Below are 21,070 nucleotides of genomic sequence, written 5' to 3'. Positions count from 1 at the left end.
GTATACGAAATAGAAAGCTCTGAAGATGAGGAAAAAGACGAGAAGCAGGATTTTCGTCTAAAAGAATACCCCGATGGCGCCAAAGGCCCATTTATCGTATACTTTAGACGAAAATCCAAACCTCTTAACGTCATTCGCATCTCAAAAGAGTTGACACAGAAATTTTCCGAAGTTACCGAGATTACTCGGATGGGGCCAGACAAATTACGAGTTTTCGTCTCCAGCAGAACCCAAGCGAATGAAATAACGCGCTGTGATCTCTTTGCGATCGAGTATCGCGTATACGTACCCTGTTGCAACGTTGAAATAGACGGTGTAATAAACGAAAAGGGTTTGACTCGAAAAGAGATACTCGATGGTGTCGGTCGCTTCAAGAACTCTTCACTTAAAAGTGTGAAGATTCTTGCATGCGATCGACTGAAATCTGTGTCACTTAAAAATGACAAAAGAGTTCTCAATCGGACAAACTCTTTTCGTGTGACATTTGAGGGTTCCGCCCTTCCAAACTACGTTGCAATAGGTGCATTTCGTTTACCTGTTCGGTTGTTTGTACCCCGGGTAATGAAATGCAACAAATGTATGCAACTCGGTCACACGGCCGCCTATTGTTGCAATAAAAAACGTTGCGCAGATTGTGGAGAGAGCCATGATGAGAATCCTTGCGCGAAAGAGCACAAGTGTCTTCATTGCGGCGGGACTCCTCATGATCTTACTCAATGCCCGGTGTACATACAATGAGGGGAAAAAATCAAGCGTTCCTTAAAAGAACGTTCCAAGCGGACTTATGCAGAAATGCTTAAGAGTTCCGTTCCAACGACTCAGGACAATCCCTACTCCATTCTGCAGAACGACGAGCCTGTTGCTGACGCTCCCAATGCAGGAAGTTCCGGTACATCGCAGGGTGCCATCAGGAAAAGGAAAATTACTTCTTTTCCATCACTCCCCAGAAAGAAAACCGAAACTTCCCAAGTTGGAATGAAAACTCGAATCGAACGTGCTGAGAATAGACCGAAGCAAGTACCTCCTGGTTTAAGCGGTTCTTCTACGCACCAGGGGTCCTCAGCATTTCCCGGAGCAGCACCCAACACGTCAGCTCCTTTTTCGCAGTCGAGTCAACAGCCACAATCTGGCTTGCTTGCGCTTTCTGACCTGGTGGACAACATTTTAAATGCTTTAAATATAAATGACCCTCTTAAAAGCATAGTATTATGTTTGCTCCCGATTGTGAGAACATTTTTGAAAGAAAAATGTGGTTTTTTGGCAGCGTTCATTTCCCTCGATGCCTGATTCAGGGCAAGAGGTCAAGGATTTGACCACTGTAATACAGTGGAATTGCAGAAGCATCATTCCTAAACTAGATCAGTTTAAATTTTTAGTTCACAGCTCTAACTGTGATGTATTTTCTCTCTGTGAAACATGGCTTTCTTCAGCCGATGAGCTGAATTTCCACGATTTCAACATTATTCGCCTCGATCGAAATGACTCGTTTGGTGGCGTACTATTGGGGATTAAAAAATGTCACTCCTTCTATAGAGTCACTCTCCCATCGATGACAGGCATTGAAGTTGTCGCTTGCCAGACACAAATCAAAGGCAAAGACTTCTGCATTGCCTCGATATATATTCCTCCAAGAACCATGGTCGGCCGCCATCAGTTCTTTGATACTATCGAGGCAATGCCGGAGCCGCGGTTAATCTTAGGTGATTTCAACTCCCATGGAACAGCATGGGGATCACTCTACGATGACAACCGTGCCACTTTGATTTATGATCTGTGCGACAACTTTAAATTGACAGTTTTGAATACTGGGGAAGCAACCAGAATAGCCAACCCTCCTGCACGGGCAAGCATGCTAGACATATCTCTATGCTCTTCTTCGTTATCCCTGGATTGCATGTGGAAGGTAATCCAAGATCCCTACGGTAGTGATCACCTACCAATAATTTTATCGATCGCTAATGAATCAAGCTTTCGTGAGTCAGTCAATATTTCGTATGACCTCACGAAGAATATTGACTGGAGAACATTTGCGGAAATAATATCTGTAGCAATTGTTTCAATGCATGAACTTCCTCCACTCGAAGAGTATAACTTTTTATCAAGTTTGATTTACGAAAGCGCACTTCAAGCTCAAAAGAAACGTGTACCGGCTACCACTTTCCGACGTCGTCCTCCATCACTTTGGTGGGACAAGGAATGTTCAAAGGTCTACCTTGAAAAATCATCCGCTTTCAAAAAATTCAGGAAAACTGGATTAGTGGAATGGTTTCTAAAGTACCAAGCTCTAGAAGCCAAACTAAAAGGTTTGATTAAAGCAAAAAAGCGTGGATATTGGCGGAAGTTCGTCAATGGTTTGTCAAGGGAGACCGCTATGAGCACTCTTTGGAATACGGCTAGGAAAATGCGTGGCTGGAACCATACAAACGAAGGTGAGGAATACTCTGACCGTTGGATTTTTAACTTTGCAAGGAAGGTTTGCCCCGACACCACTCCTGCACAATACGTCGTACGCGACATTCCGCTCCAAGGCGATTATGAGAATTTTTCGATGGTAGAATTCTCAATTGCACTTCTCTCATGTAACAATTCAGCTCCGGGGTCGGACAGGATTAAATTCAACTTATTGAAGAATCTTCCCGACTTGGCAAAACAGCGTTTGCTGAACTTGTTCAACAAGTTTCTGGAGCTGAATATTGTCCCGCATGACTGGAGACAAGTGAGAGTGATAGCCATACGGAAACCCAACAAGCCGGCTTGCGATCACAACTCGTATAGGCCGATTGCAATGTTATCCTGTATTCGTAAATTGTTAGAGAAAATGATTCTACTTCGTTTGGACAAGTGGGTCGAAACGAACAATTTGCTGTCAAATACGCAGTTTGGCTTCCGCCGAGGTAAAGGGACAAATGATTGTCTCGCGCTGCTATCTTCTGAAATCCAAATCGCATTTGCTCGCAAAGAACAAATGGCTTCCGTTTTTCTCGATATCAAAGGGGCATTTGATTCAGTTTCCATGGAAATTCTCTCAGAGAAGCTTCATAATCGTGGACTTTCACCAATTCTCAATAATTTCCTGTACAATTTACTGTCAGAAAAGCACATGATTTTCTCTCATGGCAGCTTGAAATCTTCTCGTTACAGTTTTATGGGCCTACCACAAGGCTCCTGCCTAAGCCCCCTCTTGTACAGTTTTTACGTCAATGATATAGATGATTGTCTAACTAGAGACTGCACGCTGAGACAACTTGCAGACGATGGAGTTATTTCCATCACGGGTACTAATCCCGTCGTTCTGCAAAAGTCGTTGCAAGATACTCTGAACAATCTGTTCACGTGGGCCCTCAAGCTGGGTATCGAATTATCTACGGAGAAAACTGAAATGGTCGTTTTTTCTAGGAAGCACGAACCCGCCCAATTCCAGCTTCACCTATCCGGCAAAACGATCCAACACTCTATGTTTTTCAAATACCTGGGTGTATATTTTGATTCTAAATGTACCTGGGGGAGACACATTGCGTATTTGAAACAGAAATGCCAGCAAAGAATCAATTTTCTCCAAACAATTACCAGAACATGGTGGGGTGCCCATCCAGGAGACCTCATTCAGTTGTACAAAACAACGATATTATCAGTGTTAGAACATGGCAGTTTTTGCTTCCGATCAGCTGCCAAGATTCATATTCTCAAGCTGGAGAGAATACAATATCGTTGCTTGCGTATAGCCATGGGGTGTTTGCATTCGACACATACGATGAGTCTCGAAGTTTTGGCAGGAGTACCCTCGCTTACTCTTCGGTTCACAGAATTATCCTACAGATTTCTCATCCGTTGCAAGATCATGAATCCATTGGTGATTGATAACTTCGAAAATCTACTCCAGCTGACTCCTCAGTCAAGTTTTATGTCTTTATACCATGAGTACCTTACCCACGACGTGCACCCTTCACCAGGCATCTCCAACCAAGTTTGCTTCCCATACTTCTGCAATTCCTCTGTCATTTTTGATCTGTCCATGCGACAAAAAATCCATGGAATACCAGATCACCTACGCTCCAATGTTATTCCGTCGATATTTTCGGAAAAATATGGGAAAGTTGGATCTGATAAAATGTTCTTTACTGACGGTTCATACATAAACGGGTCCACTGGCTTCGGCATCTTCAATGAAAATTCCAGTGCCTCTTTCAAACTCAAAGATCCTTGTTCCGTGTATGTCGCTGAACTGGGTGCGATATACCACGCTTTAGGGATCATTGAAACATTGCCCATCGACCACTATTTTATTTTTTCAGACAGTCTCAGCTCAATAGAGGCAATCCGCTCAATGAAAGTTGATAAATGCTCATCTTATTTCCTAACAAGAATAAGACAACTATTGAGTGTTTTGGTCGAAAAATTATTCAAGATTACCTTAGCATGGGTTCTCTCTCATTGCTCGATTCCGGGGAATGAGAAAGCGGACTCGCTAGCTAAGGTGGGCGCTTTAGAAGGCACACTTTTTGAAAGGCAAATTGCTTTTAATGAATTTTTCCACATTCCTCGTCAGTATACGCTCGTAAGTTGGCAGCGCATGTGGAGTGAAGATGAGTTCGGTCGTTGGTTACACACGATTATCCCTAAGGTCTCGACGAGTGCATGGTTCAAGGGATTGAATGTAGGTCGTGATTTCATTCGCGTGATATCTCGGCTTATGTCCAATCACTACAACCTAAACGCGCATCTCTATCGCATTGGGCTCGCAGCAAACAATCTTTGTGATTGTGGCGATGGCTACCACGACATCGAGCATGTTGTCTGGTCGTGTATCCGGTTCCATGCTGCTCGCTCTCAGCTCTCTAGAGCACTGAGAGCACAAGGCAGACAATCGGATATCCCCGTCCGGGATATCTTAGGTAGCCATGATCCTGATCTTCTGCTTCATCTATACCTGTTCCTCAGAAACGCCGATGTCAACGTTTAATGATGTTTCCTTCGTTGTGTCCCCGTTTCATATCCCTCCTATCCAAACGATAAACTTTTACTTAGTCGCGGCAATACATACACACACTCTTTACAGATACACGGGCCAAAGGTTGTGCAGTCCACTGATCATTCAACAAGAGCCAAAGGTTGTACCGCTTATGACAACTCTACACGAGCTGATGATTGCGCCGGCTAGTGACCATTCTATCCTCGTGTAGAGAAAGACGCACCACGCTAGGTATGGGGTACAGACTAGGGGGGCGTTGCTGATTAATGGTCAGCTGAATCCCAATAGGAGGTATCGGGCACACGTACAGAGCATCAAAGACTGCAACATACCAATTATGAGAACACTTGTAATACTAACCTCGAGCCAACCGCGAGTAATCGGTTACATATTACTAACATAGTTGTAAGCAAACATTGTCGAAATATTGAACTCCCGGCCCCGTTAGGCTGACGCCATATGAGCCTTAATAAAAATATATATTTTGGATAAAAAAAAAAAACATATTTAGATTCGGATTTCAGATCTATATTCCTATTTCCAGATTTAAATTTCAGAATCAGATTTAAAATTTAGATTCTGATTCCGGATGGCAAATATTGGATTCAAATTCCGCATTCGGAATCCAGATTTGGATTCTAATTCAGATTCCAGATTATACTTTCAGATTTGGGATTCAGAATCAGATTTCAGATGCCCGATTCCAGATTCAGATTCCAGATTGTGAATTCAGATATCAGATGCCAAATTCAAGATTCAGATTCCGAATTCAACCGAATAGTGGAACAAAAGGAATTTTCTAATGCTGGTAAGCCGACAGTGTGTAGTTTACCATATGTATTGATAAAATAAACATGTACACGATTCAATTCGGCTTTGTTACACCTGAAATTGCTAAGGAGTCTTAATCAAATAGACAAATGGGATTAATGAAAAAACAAAGCGTTCGGGTGTGTAGCATACAGATCTGACCAGGTGTACAAGTATAAAACTGGATTTGTTTTAGGAAAACATGCGTTTACTGCATTAAAATGGAAAAATCTACTGTATTCAAAGTATTTTTAATCAATAGCTATACATTCCAATTTTCCCATAATTTGTGCAATTTGTGAATGCTACACCAAAAGAACTGTCCCGCTTTAGAAGCAAAGCATTATTCAAGTCATTTTCTCAAATTCTTGTAAGAATTGAATCGCTGCTCAGCAAGTGCGTGTCACATCGATACAAATAGGAGGTACTCAGGAAGAGCCAAGTCTGGTGAGTAAGTTGCCTGTGGAAGAATTTCCCAACGAATTGGCTCAATCGTTTCCTTGGCTGGTTTGCAGTGTATGATGGATCATTATTATGCAACAAAAATCACTTTGTGTTGCCTTTTTTTCGTACTTTGGCCGTTTTTCACCCAACACTCGATTCGAGTTGATCATTTGTTATTGTTTGTTGTTTGATCGAACCCTTGCCGATTCCAGCAAATACAGAGCGCTGTCTTTCGCCCATAGCGATTCGGCAGTGCAGCCGATGTTGTTGGTTATCCTGGACTTGCCCAAGATCTTTGACGCCTCTCTAAATAGATCCACTGGTCATACTTTGAGACTAAGAACACCAATACGGATGATGAAAATTCTTAGATTTTGGTCTGACTGTCGTTACACACGAATCTATGCAAATTCAAACATAATGGATATTTACAGAAGACGGCAAGTGTGTTATTTGAACAAATTGTCACTATTTCTGAACCCCTGAACTCAGTGTTGTGTCCACTTTGGCCCGACTGACAAGGTCTCGCTGATTCCACTACCACCTGCTGCTGTGTTATTCAGTTAGCGCCTTTAAAATATTTGCTTCTCATTCAGCTCAATGTTTCTCACACTCTACTACTCCCAGCGAGATAACAAATGGTTCTTGTTGATAAGATAATTCTTTTCGTTTGTGCCAATTTCCACTACCGCTTCAAGATCATGACATTCGATGGGAGTTGTGAATGGAAGGTTTGTTTTTTTTTGGGTCTCGGTAAGCAAACTACAGTCTCTCGCTGTAATCAAACGTTTTAACCCGTTACCAAACATAGCTTTTTCGATCCCGGCACCCGCGAAGATGCTGATGATGATAATGAAAATGTCCGGCAGAACTCATTCGCCTTGCGTTGTTTTTTTTTCGCTGGTAATCAAATGTACAGACACACACACGCACGCTCCAAGCAAATATGCAACCGTCGGGGGACAATCTTCTGACCGATTGCGATGTCTGTTATTGTCAAGGCAGTAGCCGGGCAACACTCAGCTCACCCGACGGTGGCGAAAAAGTGTGTTCACCAAACAACTTACACAGCACCTTCGGTTGACGAAAGTGTTAGTCACCATCGAAACCGTCTATCGCGTGCCTCAGGTCTCTCTGATACACGTTCTAACGTTCCTTCTTTCCGTTCTTTTTATTTCTTTCCCACAATCGCAAAATATGTACAATTTTCTGTCGATATCTGGGACTCGACCGAAATCATTGTCCTTCACGAAACGACGACGACATCACCGCACCAACAGGTCCCACTCACCCAACAGTCCCCGCAGTGGTAGCGCCGGAGGCGGACTCCGTGGCAGCGGAGGAAAGGGACACGCAGATGATCTGTTGGCCGCTAGCAAACCCGTGCAGGATTTGGCCTACCATGTGCGCCAGGTGAAGAACGCCCTCACTCACTTCAAAGATGTGATACTGAAGAACAAGCTGGAGATGCTGCCCGGCAACGGGACGGTGGTGCTCGAGCTGATTGCCAACGTTCATACAGGTGAGTCGTCTTTTTTTTATTCGGTACTTTTGCTTGCTTTCTCGTTATACACTCGACAAAACAATTAGAGGAACAGAGTGCTAAGGCTTCGTGCACAAATTACGTAACGCGAGGAAGGGGGGGGGGTCGAGGTTGCGTTACTTACTGTGTATTAGATATAGGAAATTGCGTTACGAAGGGGGGGGGGGGGCGTCCAAAACGAGATTTTTAGCGTTACGTAATTTGTGCACGACGCCTAAGTCAAAAAATCAACGCATCATTTTAGAGCTTAAACTTAAGTTTGGAATATTCTACGAACAGAGCAATTCCAAATAAAAAATCGAACTAAAAACGCAGATTTTAAAAACTCGTACTTTTGATTCGAACGAAAGTTTGTATTCCGTTTGGGTTGGAGGAAATGTGAGTTTTCCAAAGCATTTGAGAATTTTTTGACTCAAGTGTATCTTTTGAAAAGGACGTCTCATTTTAGTAAGAGAAATTTTTGATAACTTATTTCTCAAAAAGTCGTACCGAAATAGTGTCTTAGAAAGAGTTATAGAGTATTGATGGTCAAACGTGAAAAAAATTTACACTGAGAAAAAAATGAGTACTCTTTTTTTATTTACAAAACCTTAATTTGCAATATTTAAAATATGTATTTTTTAATTTCTTTCATATAAAATAGAAGCCATGTAGAAACTTTAAAAAACCAGTCCAAGATGGTAAAATTATATTTGAAGAACATTGTTGAACATTAAATTTTTATGAATTTTCGAAACAATTTTTTTGTGTGTTAACAACCTTTTTCAGGCACAAACTGTAAATCCTGATGTGATTTAAAAAAAAACTCTATCAATCTCCTTCGAAATGCAGCCCTTCTCGAGATATTTTAAACTAATATTTCTAATTTATTGTCTTTTTATAGTAAATAGGCTTTTTTAATATGTTTGTCGTGCTTATAATTTTTATGAATTCGCTTATAATTTTCAACAACTTTTCCAAAGACATCATTATGGTAAACCTATATGTTTAGGAGTTAGGTTGAAAAACATTATCGCTACGTTTTGTATTAACCCACATATCTTCAAATGTTTTTTTTGTTTGTTTGGAAATGTTTGGAAAAGTTTTTGAAAATTATAAGAAAATTCATAAAATTTCATGAACATGGCGGTATAACGCGACAGACATATTGAAAGTGCCTATTTACTATAAAAAAGAAAATAAATTAGAAATATTTTTTTAAGATATCTTGGGAATGGCTGCATTTCGAAGGAAATTGATAAAATATTTTTTTCTTTTAAATCACATCAGAATCCATAATTTGTGCCTAAAAACGGATTGTTAATATACAAAAATTCGATGTTTCGAAAATTCATAAAAAATTGATGTTCCACAAAGTTCGTCATAAATAGTTTTACCATCTTGGACTCATTTTTTAAATTTTTTACATGACTTCTATTTAATATAAAAAAAATCAAAATACATATATAAATTTAAAAAACAATCAAAATTGAAAAAGACAATAAATTAGAAATTTTCATTTTTCGAATATCTCGAGAATGACTGCATTTAATGGATATTGATAAAGAGCTTTTTTATTTTAAATTACATCAGGATTCATAGATTGTGGCTAAAAATGATTGTTAATATACAAAATTTCGAAAATTCAAGAAAATTCGATGTTCCACAAAGTTCGTCAAAAATAGTTTTACCATCTTGTACCCATTTTTAAAATTTTCTACATGACTTCTATTTTATATAAAAAAGTTTTAAAAAAATTAAAAAATATATATTTTAGATATTGCGAATTTGAGTTTTTTTTGTAAATAAAAAAAAGTACTAATTTTTCTCACATTGTATATTATTTTTTTCACGTTTGAACATCAATACTCTACAATTCTTTCTAAGACACTATTTCAGTAGGACTCATAGTTTTTGAGATATAAATTATCAAAGATTTCTCTTATTAAAATCGATACACCCTTTTCGAAAGTCACACTTGTGTCAAAAAATTCCCAAATGCTGTGGAAAACTCATATTGCATCATTAAAAAAATAAAACAAATTTTTAAAAACTATTCATTGAAAAAAAATATTAAAAATTAATTTTTTTATTCGAAAATATGTTTATAAAAATTCTAAAAAAATAGATATGAATAGCCCATACAATTTCCAACAAGTCACCCATATATTGGAAACTGGGCACTCTTACAGGGAAAAAGTTTTTCTGACAATAACTTTTTCATGTTTTTCTTTGAAAAATTACTGTTAATGTTTAATTCGTAACATTTTTATGTATAAATTATCACTATTTACATGCTCTGCTATGTCTCTGCTTTTCCTATTAAAAAACATGTCAAGAACATGTCGAACGCGAGAATTCAGGCTTTTTTTCAGAAGTCTTCATACAAAAATGTCGGGCCAAAGGTTGTGCAGTCCACTGATCATTCAACAAGAGCCAAAGGTTGTACCGCTCATGACAACTCTACACGAACTGATGATTGCGCCGGCTAGTGACCATTCTATCCTGGATTCCTCGAGTCGAGAAAGACGCACCACGCTAGATATGGGGTACAGACTAGGGAGCGTTGCTGATTAATGGTCAGCTGCATCCCAATAGGAAGTAGCCCGTGTCGGGCACACGTATAGAGCATCGAAGACTGCAACATACCAATTATGAGAACACTTGTAATACTAACCTCGAGCCAACCGCGAGTAATCGGTTACATATTACTAACATAGTTGTAAGACAAAATTTGTCAAAATATTGGACTCCCGGCCCCGTCAGGCTAACGCCACATGTGCCTTAATAAAAAATATATTTTGGGAAAAAAAAAAAAAAAAAAAAAAAGTGTCCTATATTCCAGAAACTAAAAAAATTGAAAGTTGTTGTCTTCGACGAAAGTTCATATTTTAATAAGTCTGAAACTTTGTCGAATGCACTTTTTCGCTATCTTGACTTTTAACATCATTAGGATTAGTTGTATTTTTTGCAAAAAAAACATAAAAAAGTTGGTGTTAGAAAAACTTTTTTCCTGTAAAAGTGCCCATCTTCCGAAGTATGGATAACTTGTTGATAATTGTACGGGCTATTCACAGATTTTTTTTAAGAATTTAAAAAAAAACGTTTTTGAGAAAGTTTAATTTTACTTTAAAAAAGTGTGTAAATTAAAAAAAAAATCTTTCAATAGTTTTTAGGAAAATTAAAACGATTTTTAACATTTCTTCCTTTGACTAAAATATTGTAAGTCTTTTGAAACAGAAATTTTTGGAAAAATGTTTGGCCCTTTTCAAAAAGTAGCCTAATTGTTTTTGTTATATTTGAAATATGCAAAGTTGCTTAAAAGAACCATGTTTTTACACCCACAACGTTTTACTGATATCTGAGATAGTATTGCGAACGGCCAGTCGAGTTGTTGTGAATCGTTCATCTCGAGGATATACATAGCATTATGTAGGGGAAGGGCGATAAAGACGGACATCTTAAGTAAAAGTTGATTTTTTTTCGTGAATTCAACAAAAAATATAAAGCTATCTCACCACGATCGATAGTCTAAGTCTCTTTTTATAATAAAAATTGCATTTGAGGCAGACATTTTGTAAAATTAATGTTTTAAAATTCTTTCTCATTTTTTCAAAGAACTCTTTGAAAAAATTAGAAAAACCCGAGAAAGACGGGAAAGATAGACACTAACTGAAAAGTATTATTTTAAAATTCAAGTTGATGTACTCAATAAGTTTCGGAGGTCTTCAAATGGGCCTTAAAATGATTGACTAAAATTACTTAGTAGGGCCTTGTATGTTTCTCTCTTTTTTTATGTCTAATACTAGCTTTAGCTAGTATAGCTAGGATAGCTTTCGGCATCCGGAATTACAGTTTCGAACAGTATTGCCGCACGTACAGATTTTTCTGGAAAGGTACAGATTTTTTCATTATTTTTGGTACAGATTCTGTACGGTACAAAGTACAAATTTTCATCAAAAAGTACAGATTGGTACAGATTTTTTTTCGCGTGGGAAATTTTTTACTATTTTGAGATAAAAACATTTTATTAAACATCCTGACGGCAACTCGAAAATTTTATTAAATGATAGTATGCAATTTAGATTCAGAAAAACTATGTATAAGCATCAACAAACATACGAATGACAAATGTAAATGTAATATTTGTAGTTCATAAATGAGTATTGTTTTCATGTTAATAAATAGTAATATTTCTGGAGTAAAAATGTGAACCGTTACCGCTTTTTCGATAAAATGGAATGAATATGATGGTAAACACTCAAGTATCGAAAAATACCCAAAAAATTATTTGTTAACAATGAGAACCTTAATTTCTGCAGACGAAAATTTACATCGAGTTGTCTTCTTTAGATCACTTTTATGTTTTTACTCATAGTTTTGACAGAAAACCAGCTAGGTTTACACAGTAAGCGTCAAAAGTATTGATACACTGTATTGCAAGTTTGTACCTCATTCCTATTTGAAATAAAAATGTAATTTATCAATCATACATAAGTGTCCCTCTTACCCGTCCTGCCCGTCTTTTCCGACTTTCCCCTACCTCCAAAAATTTGCGATGAAGTGCTCCTCTTATTTACGCAAATTTTCATCGTTCGGCTAGGAAAAACGGCTAAACGTATAAATATGAAACTCCCACAAGAACCTAGGGGATACACTCGGAAAAAAAACTGTGTTAGTCCACAAAAGCTTTGAAGGCAACAGAATTAATTTTTTATTTCTCCCCGATATTTCGTCCACTACATCTGCACACACCAATATAAAAATTTGTTCGTAAAATATTCCCTCCCATCTTCATGCATTGTTTTTCCGATTAACCAGAAGACATGTTAACAGGTCTAACCAAGATGCCATTTCACTTTCCCGCAGCTCTCCAATCGTACACTCTCAACGAAAACAGCAGCGCGCTGATCAACGCCACCAATCACGTGTACATGTCGCTGGGCAATTTGTTGAAGCTCTGCGACGAAGTTCTGCTGACAGCGGACAACGAGAATTGTCCCTCGCTGAGCAAGGAAAACGTTAAGGAGATAGTGGAGCTGGTCGATAACGCCGTCAACAATTTGGTCAATTTGGCCAACGAAAAGATTTCCGACAAAGCTGCTGCTGCTGGCAGTGCAGGTCACGGCAATTCCTCCAATACACTGCAGCGGCCAGCCGTGGATATCGCCTGCCAGCGGACGTCGCTACCGGACATTCCACTAACCCCCCGGGAGCGGGACATTCTCGAGCAGACTTCGCACAAAACGGTCCGCGCTTCCCACAGCACCGAAAGTATTCTCCGCGATTCTAGTCCCCCTCCGAAACCGCCGCTTCCGGACCGCGGTCAGGATCCACCGCCGCTGCCTCCGAAGCGCAAGACCCAACACTCCAAAAACCACTCGTTCCACGAGACGTCCGACTGCAACTCGGACTCCACCTTTCTGGGATGTGGCGCGCTGGATCGTATGTCGCTGCGGTCTCGTTCACCCGAGGATAATTCTAGTCTGCTGAGTGCCAGCGCTGGCTCGCTGGACTCAGCTCTGAACCATTCGCGTGAGGAGGAGGAACTCCGAGCGCTCACCAATGACAAGGCGTCGCTGCTTCTGGGGCAGACGTGTGGAAACAGTTCCGCGGTAAATTTGTATCCCTCAATAAGTCCAGTTTGTTGGTTTACAGTTTGTTTTTGTTATGTTTTCTAGGTCTGGGACGAAGCGGACTGCACCGGTATGCAGCTCCTCAGTGGTGGTGGATCGATCCTGACGGACGCCGCTGCCCTGAACAATCGCAACTCGAACGAATCGGGCTTCGAGTCTATGTATTCACTGCGAATTAGCCGAGATCACCAGAGCAGTGCGTCGTATAAATCCTCCGCCTACTCTAGCACCACAAGCTCTCAAATTCACAAATCAGAATCGCTGCTGGACAGCAGTATCGGTTGTGGCAGTTCCGGAAAGATATTTTCCATTGTCAGTAGTCAGCAGCAGCAGCAGCATCACCACCATCACCATCAGATTCATCAGCAGCAGCAGCAACAACAGCACCAACATCAAAAGATCGATACCTTTCTGACGCAGGCCAGCGGTGATGGGGCTGATATTGTACTCTCGACGGCCACCACAACCGAATTCACCCGCGTACAGGCTGCCAGCATGTCCAAGCTGGTGCAGTATGGTAGCATTGAAGCGAACGACGAGGTATTCGGAAACGAGCCTAGCACCATCAAACCTCCGGCACTGCCGGTGAAAACGCGATCGCACAGTATTAGACGCGAGCGTCACCCATCGCATTACGATAATGTGGACGAAGCGGAACTGGAGCGAAGGTATGCCATTGTTCAATATCCCCCTCCATAACGATAGTAATCTCGTGAATATACAAGAATAACCCCTCCCCTCTCCCCCAAACAAGCAGCTCCCAGGATACCTTCAACACCTCCTGTTCGATCCATCAGACGGGCTACCAGAGCCGGCAGCAGATCATTAACAATCTACCGAGCAAGCATATCAGCTTGATCGAGCCGCGCCACATGAATCACTTCAGCGAGGAGCCGCCACCTCTGCCGATGAAGAAGAAACACAGTGAGTATCGAAAGATTTTGTTTTTTTTTCTGTGCGCGTCGTGTGATTTATTTGTGGGCCCACTTTAGAGGGGCACCCCCCTGTTTTGGAAAACTATTGTTGTTCGTTTTGATAGAATAGCAAACATGATACGAGCAGATAAACAGGGAATTGTTTTAGAGAAAAAAAAACAAGTAGAATTTGTTTTAGAAACGAACCTTTGTAGATATCGTTATAGAAACCAACCACCAGTAGCATATGCATGCGCGCAATCAGACAATCCTGTTTGTTGCAGCGCTGCATTAGTCTGCGATAGTTTTCGTTTTATGTTTTCCCCAGTGTTCCACAATGTCAAAAACAACGAAATCAACTAAGGGAAGCCGGTGTTTCCCTTTTTCTGCGATCCTTTTTGCCATGGCAGTGAACCTTCATGTGGATACTTAACCTGACAGTGAAACAATCAAAGAATTCTTTCTAAAATGGTTTTTATTATATGTATGCTCTTATCTAAGTTTCGTCTAAACTAAAAATGTTTGAAAAACAGTTTTTGTCAACATATAACCTTCACAGTTTTTAGAACTTTTTTTTACTATTCGTTTTCACGACACTCTCAGAAATGTAACTTACCACACCCTTAAAAATAAAAGCAACAAATAGTAGTTACGGTAGTTGCACGTAACTATCGTTTGTTACTTTTATTTTTTTAGGGGAACGAAAATGTCCACGTTTGTCCACAGTCAGCGACAACATGGCTTTCCGAATGGCCTTTCGTTCAGTTTCGTTTAGTTTAGTTTTCCAAATTGGCTTTTTTAAGCTAGAAGCGAACGAACTGAGAAAGTCTGAGAGTTTTCTATAATTCAAAACCTCATAATCATTATTCCAATAAATTCTAATACGCTCCAAAATTCGCAAAAGCTTTCTTCTAGCGGAAAATTATAAAAATCGCTTTCGATTATTTCGAATATTGTTTTAGAATGCATCGGAATATTTAAAATGTATCTTTAGTCGAAAGTTTTGGTGGCCATGAAAAGGACCGATTGGTTTGCGTGGTTTGTGTAGAAGCAATTGACGACGGATGATCCATGATTCTTTTTTGTTCACGCGAGAACAATACACGAGATGCATCAACCGCTGATCATTATTCGTTTGTCAAATTTTTAACAATAAAACACAAAATTAAACGGATAAATAATATTCATAATTAGAATAGTTACAAGCTGATAAAGGGTTCAAAAAAAAAGTTGTGGCGTACACGATTCCAGCCTTTCTGGTTATGTTGTTTCAAACGTGTTTTTTCACGTTTCCCGATTTCAGAAAAATAGCGAAATTTAAAGAACTGATTTTTTATTGGTTCATGCGATAGAAAGATGCATACTGACTGTATTCATATAAATTTGACATAAATCGGTTCAGTAGAATTTGAGATATCGTGTACACCAGTTTGAAAAAATATAGTTTCGAGAAAAACGCGTTTGATACCGCATCACTAGAATGGCTAAAATTCGGAAAATAATGCGATTTTCGAAAAATCCTTTTTAGGGTATATTCTTGAATGCCTAGACATCAGAAAAATGAAGAAAATTTTTAATTTTTTTTTTTAATTTCTAGACTAGAATACTCCCTTAAATTACACGTTGACCTTAGAACAAACGCTGCATTTGGTATTTCTATTACATAGAAACGTATTGTGGAAGTCCTACGTAAAAAAATAGTTTCGTAGGACTAAAACAGTATTACCAGGGTCCGAAATCTTCGAAGGTGAAAAATGAAGACCGGCTCTACTCTCCGTAGCTTCGCTTCGACTAGAACTGCTTCGGCAGTCACCCACAACAAAAAGTTACTTGACTAGAAAATGAATTGACTAGCGTTGACGAGCGAGGATGACTGGTGAACTAGAGATGGGCAAAACAGTTCCCTTTGATGAACGGTTCACTCATTCTTCATTCTTTTGAACCGTTCTTTCGCTCTTTCGTTCAGCGGTATTAGAGCCCCCGCATACAACAGACTTTCTGTCAACCAACAGTTTGGTCGGGTCGGCCTTCTGGTGCAAAAACCGACCCAACTGAATCGGCGTAATGTGCGCACATGTATACCTCTCCGTACTGATTAAGAAGCCGACCAAACTATCGGCTGACAAATCAGCCTGCAGTCTGCGGGGGCTCTTAAGAACAACTTAGAATGTTAGCTGGAACCCAACATCAATAGACAGCTATTAATTGATATCGTTGAATTGGATAGTGTACGTATGGGATTTATATTTTTGAAATTTAGTGGGGAAAGATAAGCTGCTTCTTCTTTTAAAGTCGCAAACTGTATGTGAAAATATGGTTATCGGTCGACAAAAGTTTATGTAATAATGTGATGTGCATAAAATATGTGCAATTTTTCATATTCTCTTTTTGGACAACACACAGGTTCCATGTAAGATCATATTTCATAATGTTCATTCAGGGGAAAAAATCAGCAGCGATTTTCATTAACAATCGAACATACAAACAATCACGATAACACGTACACGCAATATACCAAACAATGAATTGAAAGCAACGAAAAAACTTTGCCCTCACTATAAGATTTTTTTTTTTTTTTTTATCCAAATTATATATTTTTATTAAGGCTCATATGGCGTCAGCCTAACGGGGCCGGGAGTTCAATATTTCGACAATGTTTGCTTACAACTATGTTAGTAATATGTAACCGATTACTCGCGGTTGGCTCGAGGTTAGTATTACAAGTGTTCTCATAATTGGTATGTTGCAGTCTTCGATGCTCTGTACGTGTGCCCGACACGGGATACCTCCTATTGGGATGCAGCTGACCATTAATCAGCAACGCCCCCCTAGTCTGTACCCCATATCTAGCGTGGTGCGTCTTTCTCGACTCGAGGAATCCAGGATAGAATGGTCACTAGCCGGCGCAATCATCAGCTCGTGTAGAGTTGTCATAAGCGGTACAACCTTTGGCTCTTGTTGAATGATCAGTGGACACTATAAGATTTTATGTTTACCTAATCCATGAATCGCCCCAGCTTCCCCCAGATTTTTTTCTGATAATCAGGATAAATATGAATGTTACGCGGAATTGAAAGAATACATGAAATTGAAAATATATAGTTTTGCTTTTAAAACTACTAAAATCTAATTTAATTTTTAACACAAAATAAACCCTTCGTTAGATGCATTTTGCTCATCATGACAATATCGTTTTATTTTCCTTACAAACGTTCTCGTTATATTAGTCCATTTCTGTCAGCGCAAATCAGATCAGCTGCACTAGTTCGTTCGCAAACAGTTCGCCCGCAAACACTTCGTTCTCAAACAGTTCCCAAACAGTTCACTCTCAATCAGTTCTTTCCCATACAGTTCACTCTCAAACAGTTCACTCGCAAACCGTTCTTTCGGAATCAGTTCGTTCACAAACCGTTCGCTCGCAATCAGTTCGTGGGGAGAACTACCGTTCTTTGAAAAAGAACGACCGTTCGTTCACTCTTTTCGGCGAACTAGTTCGTTCGTACCGTTCGTGAACGATTTGCCCATCTCTATGGTGAACTAGTCCAGTCAGTGGTTATTTTAACTGACTCGACTAATGAATACAAATCTGCCTCTTCATTCAACTGACTTCAATCCACACTTCCATTTCCCCTGACACTAATTTTATACGCGCGTATGCAATCTTATTCTACGTCCATATAAAGAGGAACGAAAACATGATTTCTGATGCAAAAAAGAAGTTACCTCATCAATGGACGGTTTATTGTCTACCCATCGTGAATTCAAACCAACGAACTTAGACATTCATCAAGTATGCTATAAAGGTCCTCGCGATGTACAATGATGTACAAATATAGTACAACATCCAGGCTATCCTAGACGCGAATGAATTCAAAGTTTAAGGCTTTTTAAAAACAAAGAAGCAAAGCAAAGCATCCAGGCTAGATCACTTGTATCTCGACAATTGACTATGTGATCAAATACAAAATACCTCCAGCCAGGTATGCTCCTTCACCGATCAAAAAGCTCTGATAGTGGGAAATTGTCTCATCACGACCGAGCGCAAGGTTGAAGTCGAGGAAAAAGGGAGAACATGGAAGAGCTTGAAATCCGGTGGCGATTCTAGACTCGTCAGCGAGGAAGTTTCAGCAGCTGAATGACATGGTGGCAATTCGTTTCTTTTAATATGCATAATAAGGAAATTGCTGCGATGCTTTGAAGCAATCGAACAACACGTGCATGAATACTTCAGGGGACTCTACCTGGCGAACTACGTTTCAATGGCAGGAATAAACACTGAAGATATTTATAAATCGATAAGCAACAGCAGTGACAGCGATGGGATGGAGCGAATGATCTACTGACTGAATTTCACAAGAGAACTTTTGATGTAATCCACAGAGAGCTGAATCTGAACGATTTGCGTCTGAGCTGCTGATTATCGGTCATTCTAATCAAGTTTTACCATTGCATGATAAGAGTTGTTATCACAAAAATGGCTCTAAAAAGAATAGTTTTTCATTTTTTTTTGCACTCAAAAAATCAGGCATGTTGCTGTTGCTATCAAAACTAGTTACCACATAAGGCCAGAAGTGATAATTTATTGTTAAAGAAGAGAAAAAAAATCGTTGGTGGCAATATACAGGGTGGGCCATTTAAAGTGGAAGGATTTGTTTTTGCAATAGCAAAGTAAAGAAGTGGAATTTTGATTTTTTTTTTTTGAAATTCATTTATTTTGGTCCAAGGAGATTTGTTCTAGCTACTTTTTGATTATGATATCTCGTAAATGACCGCCTCTGGCCTTGACCGCAAAATGTGCCCTTTTTTCGGCATTTTCCATCACTTTGCCCAATGTTTCGGCCGATATGGCAGCAATTTCTTGTCTTTCAGCGCAGCCAGGGTCCTTGATTTACCAGTGTATACCTTGGATTTTAAATATCCCCATAAAAAAAAGTCAGGAGGCGTCAAATCAGGTGATCTCGGTGGCCAGTCATAATCGCCGTTTTTCGATATTAATCTTCCGGGGAACATTTCGCGCAATAATTTGGTCGTGGCAGCCGCTGTACGGCATGTAGCGCCGTCCTGTTGGAACCAGTAATTGTCCAATTCATTTTCACGAACAAATGGCAATAAAAAATCGGTTATCATTGTCCGATAACGCTCCCAATTCACGGTTACTGTTGCTCCATTTTCGTTTTCAAAGAAGTACGGGCCGATGACTTTATCGGCATAAATGCCACACCACACAGTAACTTTTTGGTCGTAAAGAGGTTGCGTTTCGATGAATTGAGGGTTTTCAGTAGCATAAAACCGACAATTTTGTTTATTCACTCCTCCATTCAAGTTGAATTGCGCCTCATCAGACATTATGATTTTTTGCCAAAAGCCACGTTCATTTTTGGCCATTTCGATGGTCCATTTCGCAAAATCAAGTCGACGTGGTAAGTCAGATGGGTTAAGTTGTTGAGCCATTTGAATTTTATACGGAAACATTTTCAAATCAACACGAATTATGCGTCGGAGAGTGGTTCGAGCGATGCCTAACTCTTGCGAACGATGGCGACCTGATGTCGATGGAGTCTCTGCAACACTGGCTCGAATGGCATCAATATTCTCGTCGAAACGTCTTGATCGTTGTCTGGACAGATGACTGGCATTGCCAACACTACCAGACGATATAAATTTGGCATATAATCGACGTATAGTGTTGTCTCCAGGCGATGTTTTAACTTTATTTTTATTTTTCCACGCACGTTTAGTTAACACAATTGAGAAGTTATTTTGAATGTACAGCTGAACAATTTCAGCGCGTTGTTTAGGTGTGTATTGTTCCATGGTTAAAATTGTACTGAAATGACGCTTCCAACGCGGTATGACATTTGTTAATCTGACATCTCTGTCAAAAGTTATGGGGTTGCCAGATGCTTCCACTTTAAATGGCCCACCCTGTAGTTGTCACTACCCGCAAAAGGGGTAATTGTAACGCTATCAATGCGCGAATCGGTTCGTGGGATTGGACGGAACTTCTTGACTTCTCCGATATTGATGCAGCCGTATTTGAGGGGTTTAGAATGAAAGGGGTGTAAGTGATTCGATCGATTTCTCTACATCGACTCTCTCTTTTGGTCATAACTTAGCTGCAAACTCATTCCCGGCTGTATTTGACAATGTGGAAGGTAGTTCAGAACCTCATATACCGGATTCTATAAAAAACTCAAATTGGAACACTTTGGTAGTTGAGTTATTAATCACAGAAAAAGTTGACGAAGAGAAATCGATCAAGTCACTTACACCCCTTGCATTCTAAGCCCCTCATTTGTCTTCTGATAATCCAAGCTATCCAAGTTACCGTTCTCGTTAAGAGACGTAAGCCTTCTCCAACCTTCACCCAGCCATTGTGAAATTCACAACTACGTAATCTCCGTAACTGTCTGCGATTAGCTCGAAACGTGGTTTCTGCTCCAAAATAGCTGCGAATACGTTCGTTGTGCAGTGAGCCTAAGCCTAGTGCGATGTATTACATGAAATTCGTTTTCGACAGTACATTGACAATTTGCGAGCATTTTCGAGGAAAATCCATAATTTTTTGGGATTTCGTAAGTTCTTAGGAAGACTCAGGTCGTTTTCCAGTGAACACACACACTGTAGCCAAAGCTCTTCTGACGTTGCTACCTTTGCCCATTTCCGGATCGATTTTCTCCTTCTTTCATTAAAAATTACTCCGATCTTCAAGGCTAGCAACATTCACAGCGTGGAAAATTATCGTCCACTCTCGATACCGAACTGTTTGGCGAAA

The 21,070-nt window shown here is 39.8% G+C and overlaps 1 protein-coding gene across 12 annotated transcripts in view; it reads left to right on the top strand.

Annotated features, from left to right (window-relative positions):
* LOC129763392 (guanine nucleotide-releasing factor 2) overlaps nt 1–21,070 on the top strand; it is a 117,267-nt gene that overhangs the window by 78,563 nt on the left and 17,634 nt on the right. For 10 of the 12 annotated variants that reach the window (XM_055762412.1, XM_055762404.1, XM_055762413.1 and 7 more), the window contains 4 exons: nt 7,504–7,745; nt 12,615–13,360; nt 13,427–14,049; nt 14,136–14,305. In XM_055762412.1, coding sequence (XP_055618387.1) covers nt 7,504–7,745; nt 12,615–13,360; nt 13,427–14,049; nt 14,136–14,305 — 1,781 coding nt within the window. The remainder of the gene's footprint in view (nt 1–7,503; nt 7,746–12,614; nt 13,361–13,426; nt 14,050–14,135; nt 14,306–21,070) is intronic. The other 2 variants (XM_055762407.1, XM_055762408.1) reach the window with 1 other exon arrangement.

Source organism: Toxorhynchites rutilus, chromosome 1, assembly GCF_029784135.1.
Source record: "Toxorhynchites rutilus septentrionalis strain SRP chromosome 1, ASM2978413v1, whole genome shotgun sequence".
In the NCBI taxonomy this organism is placed as follows: domain Eukaryota; kingdom Metazoa; phylum Arthropoda; class Insecta; order Diptera; family Culicidae; genus Toxorhynchites; species Toxorhynchites rutilus.
This window is presented reverse-complemented; position numbering and strand designations above follow the sequence as displayed.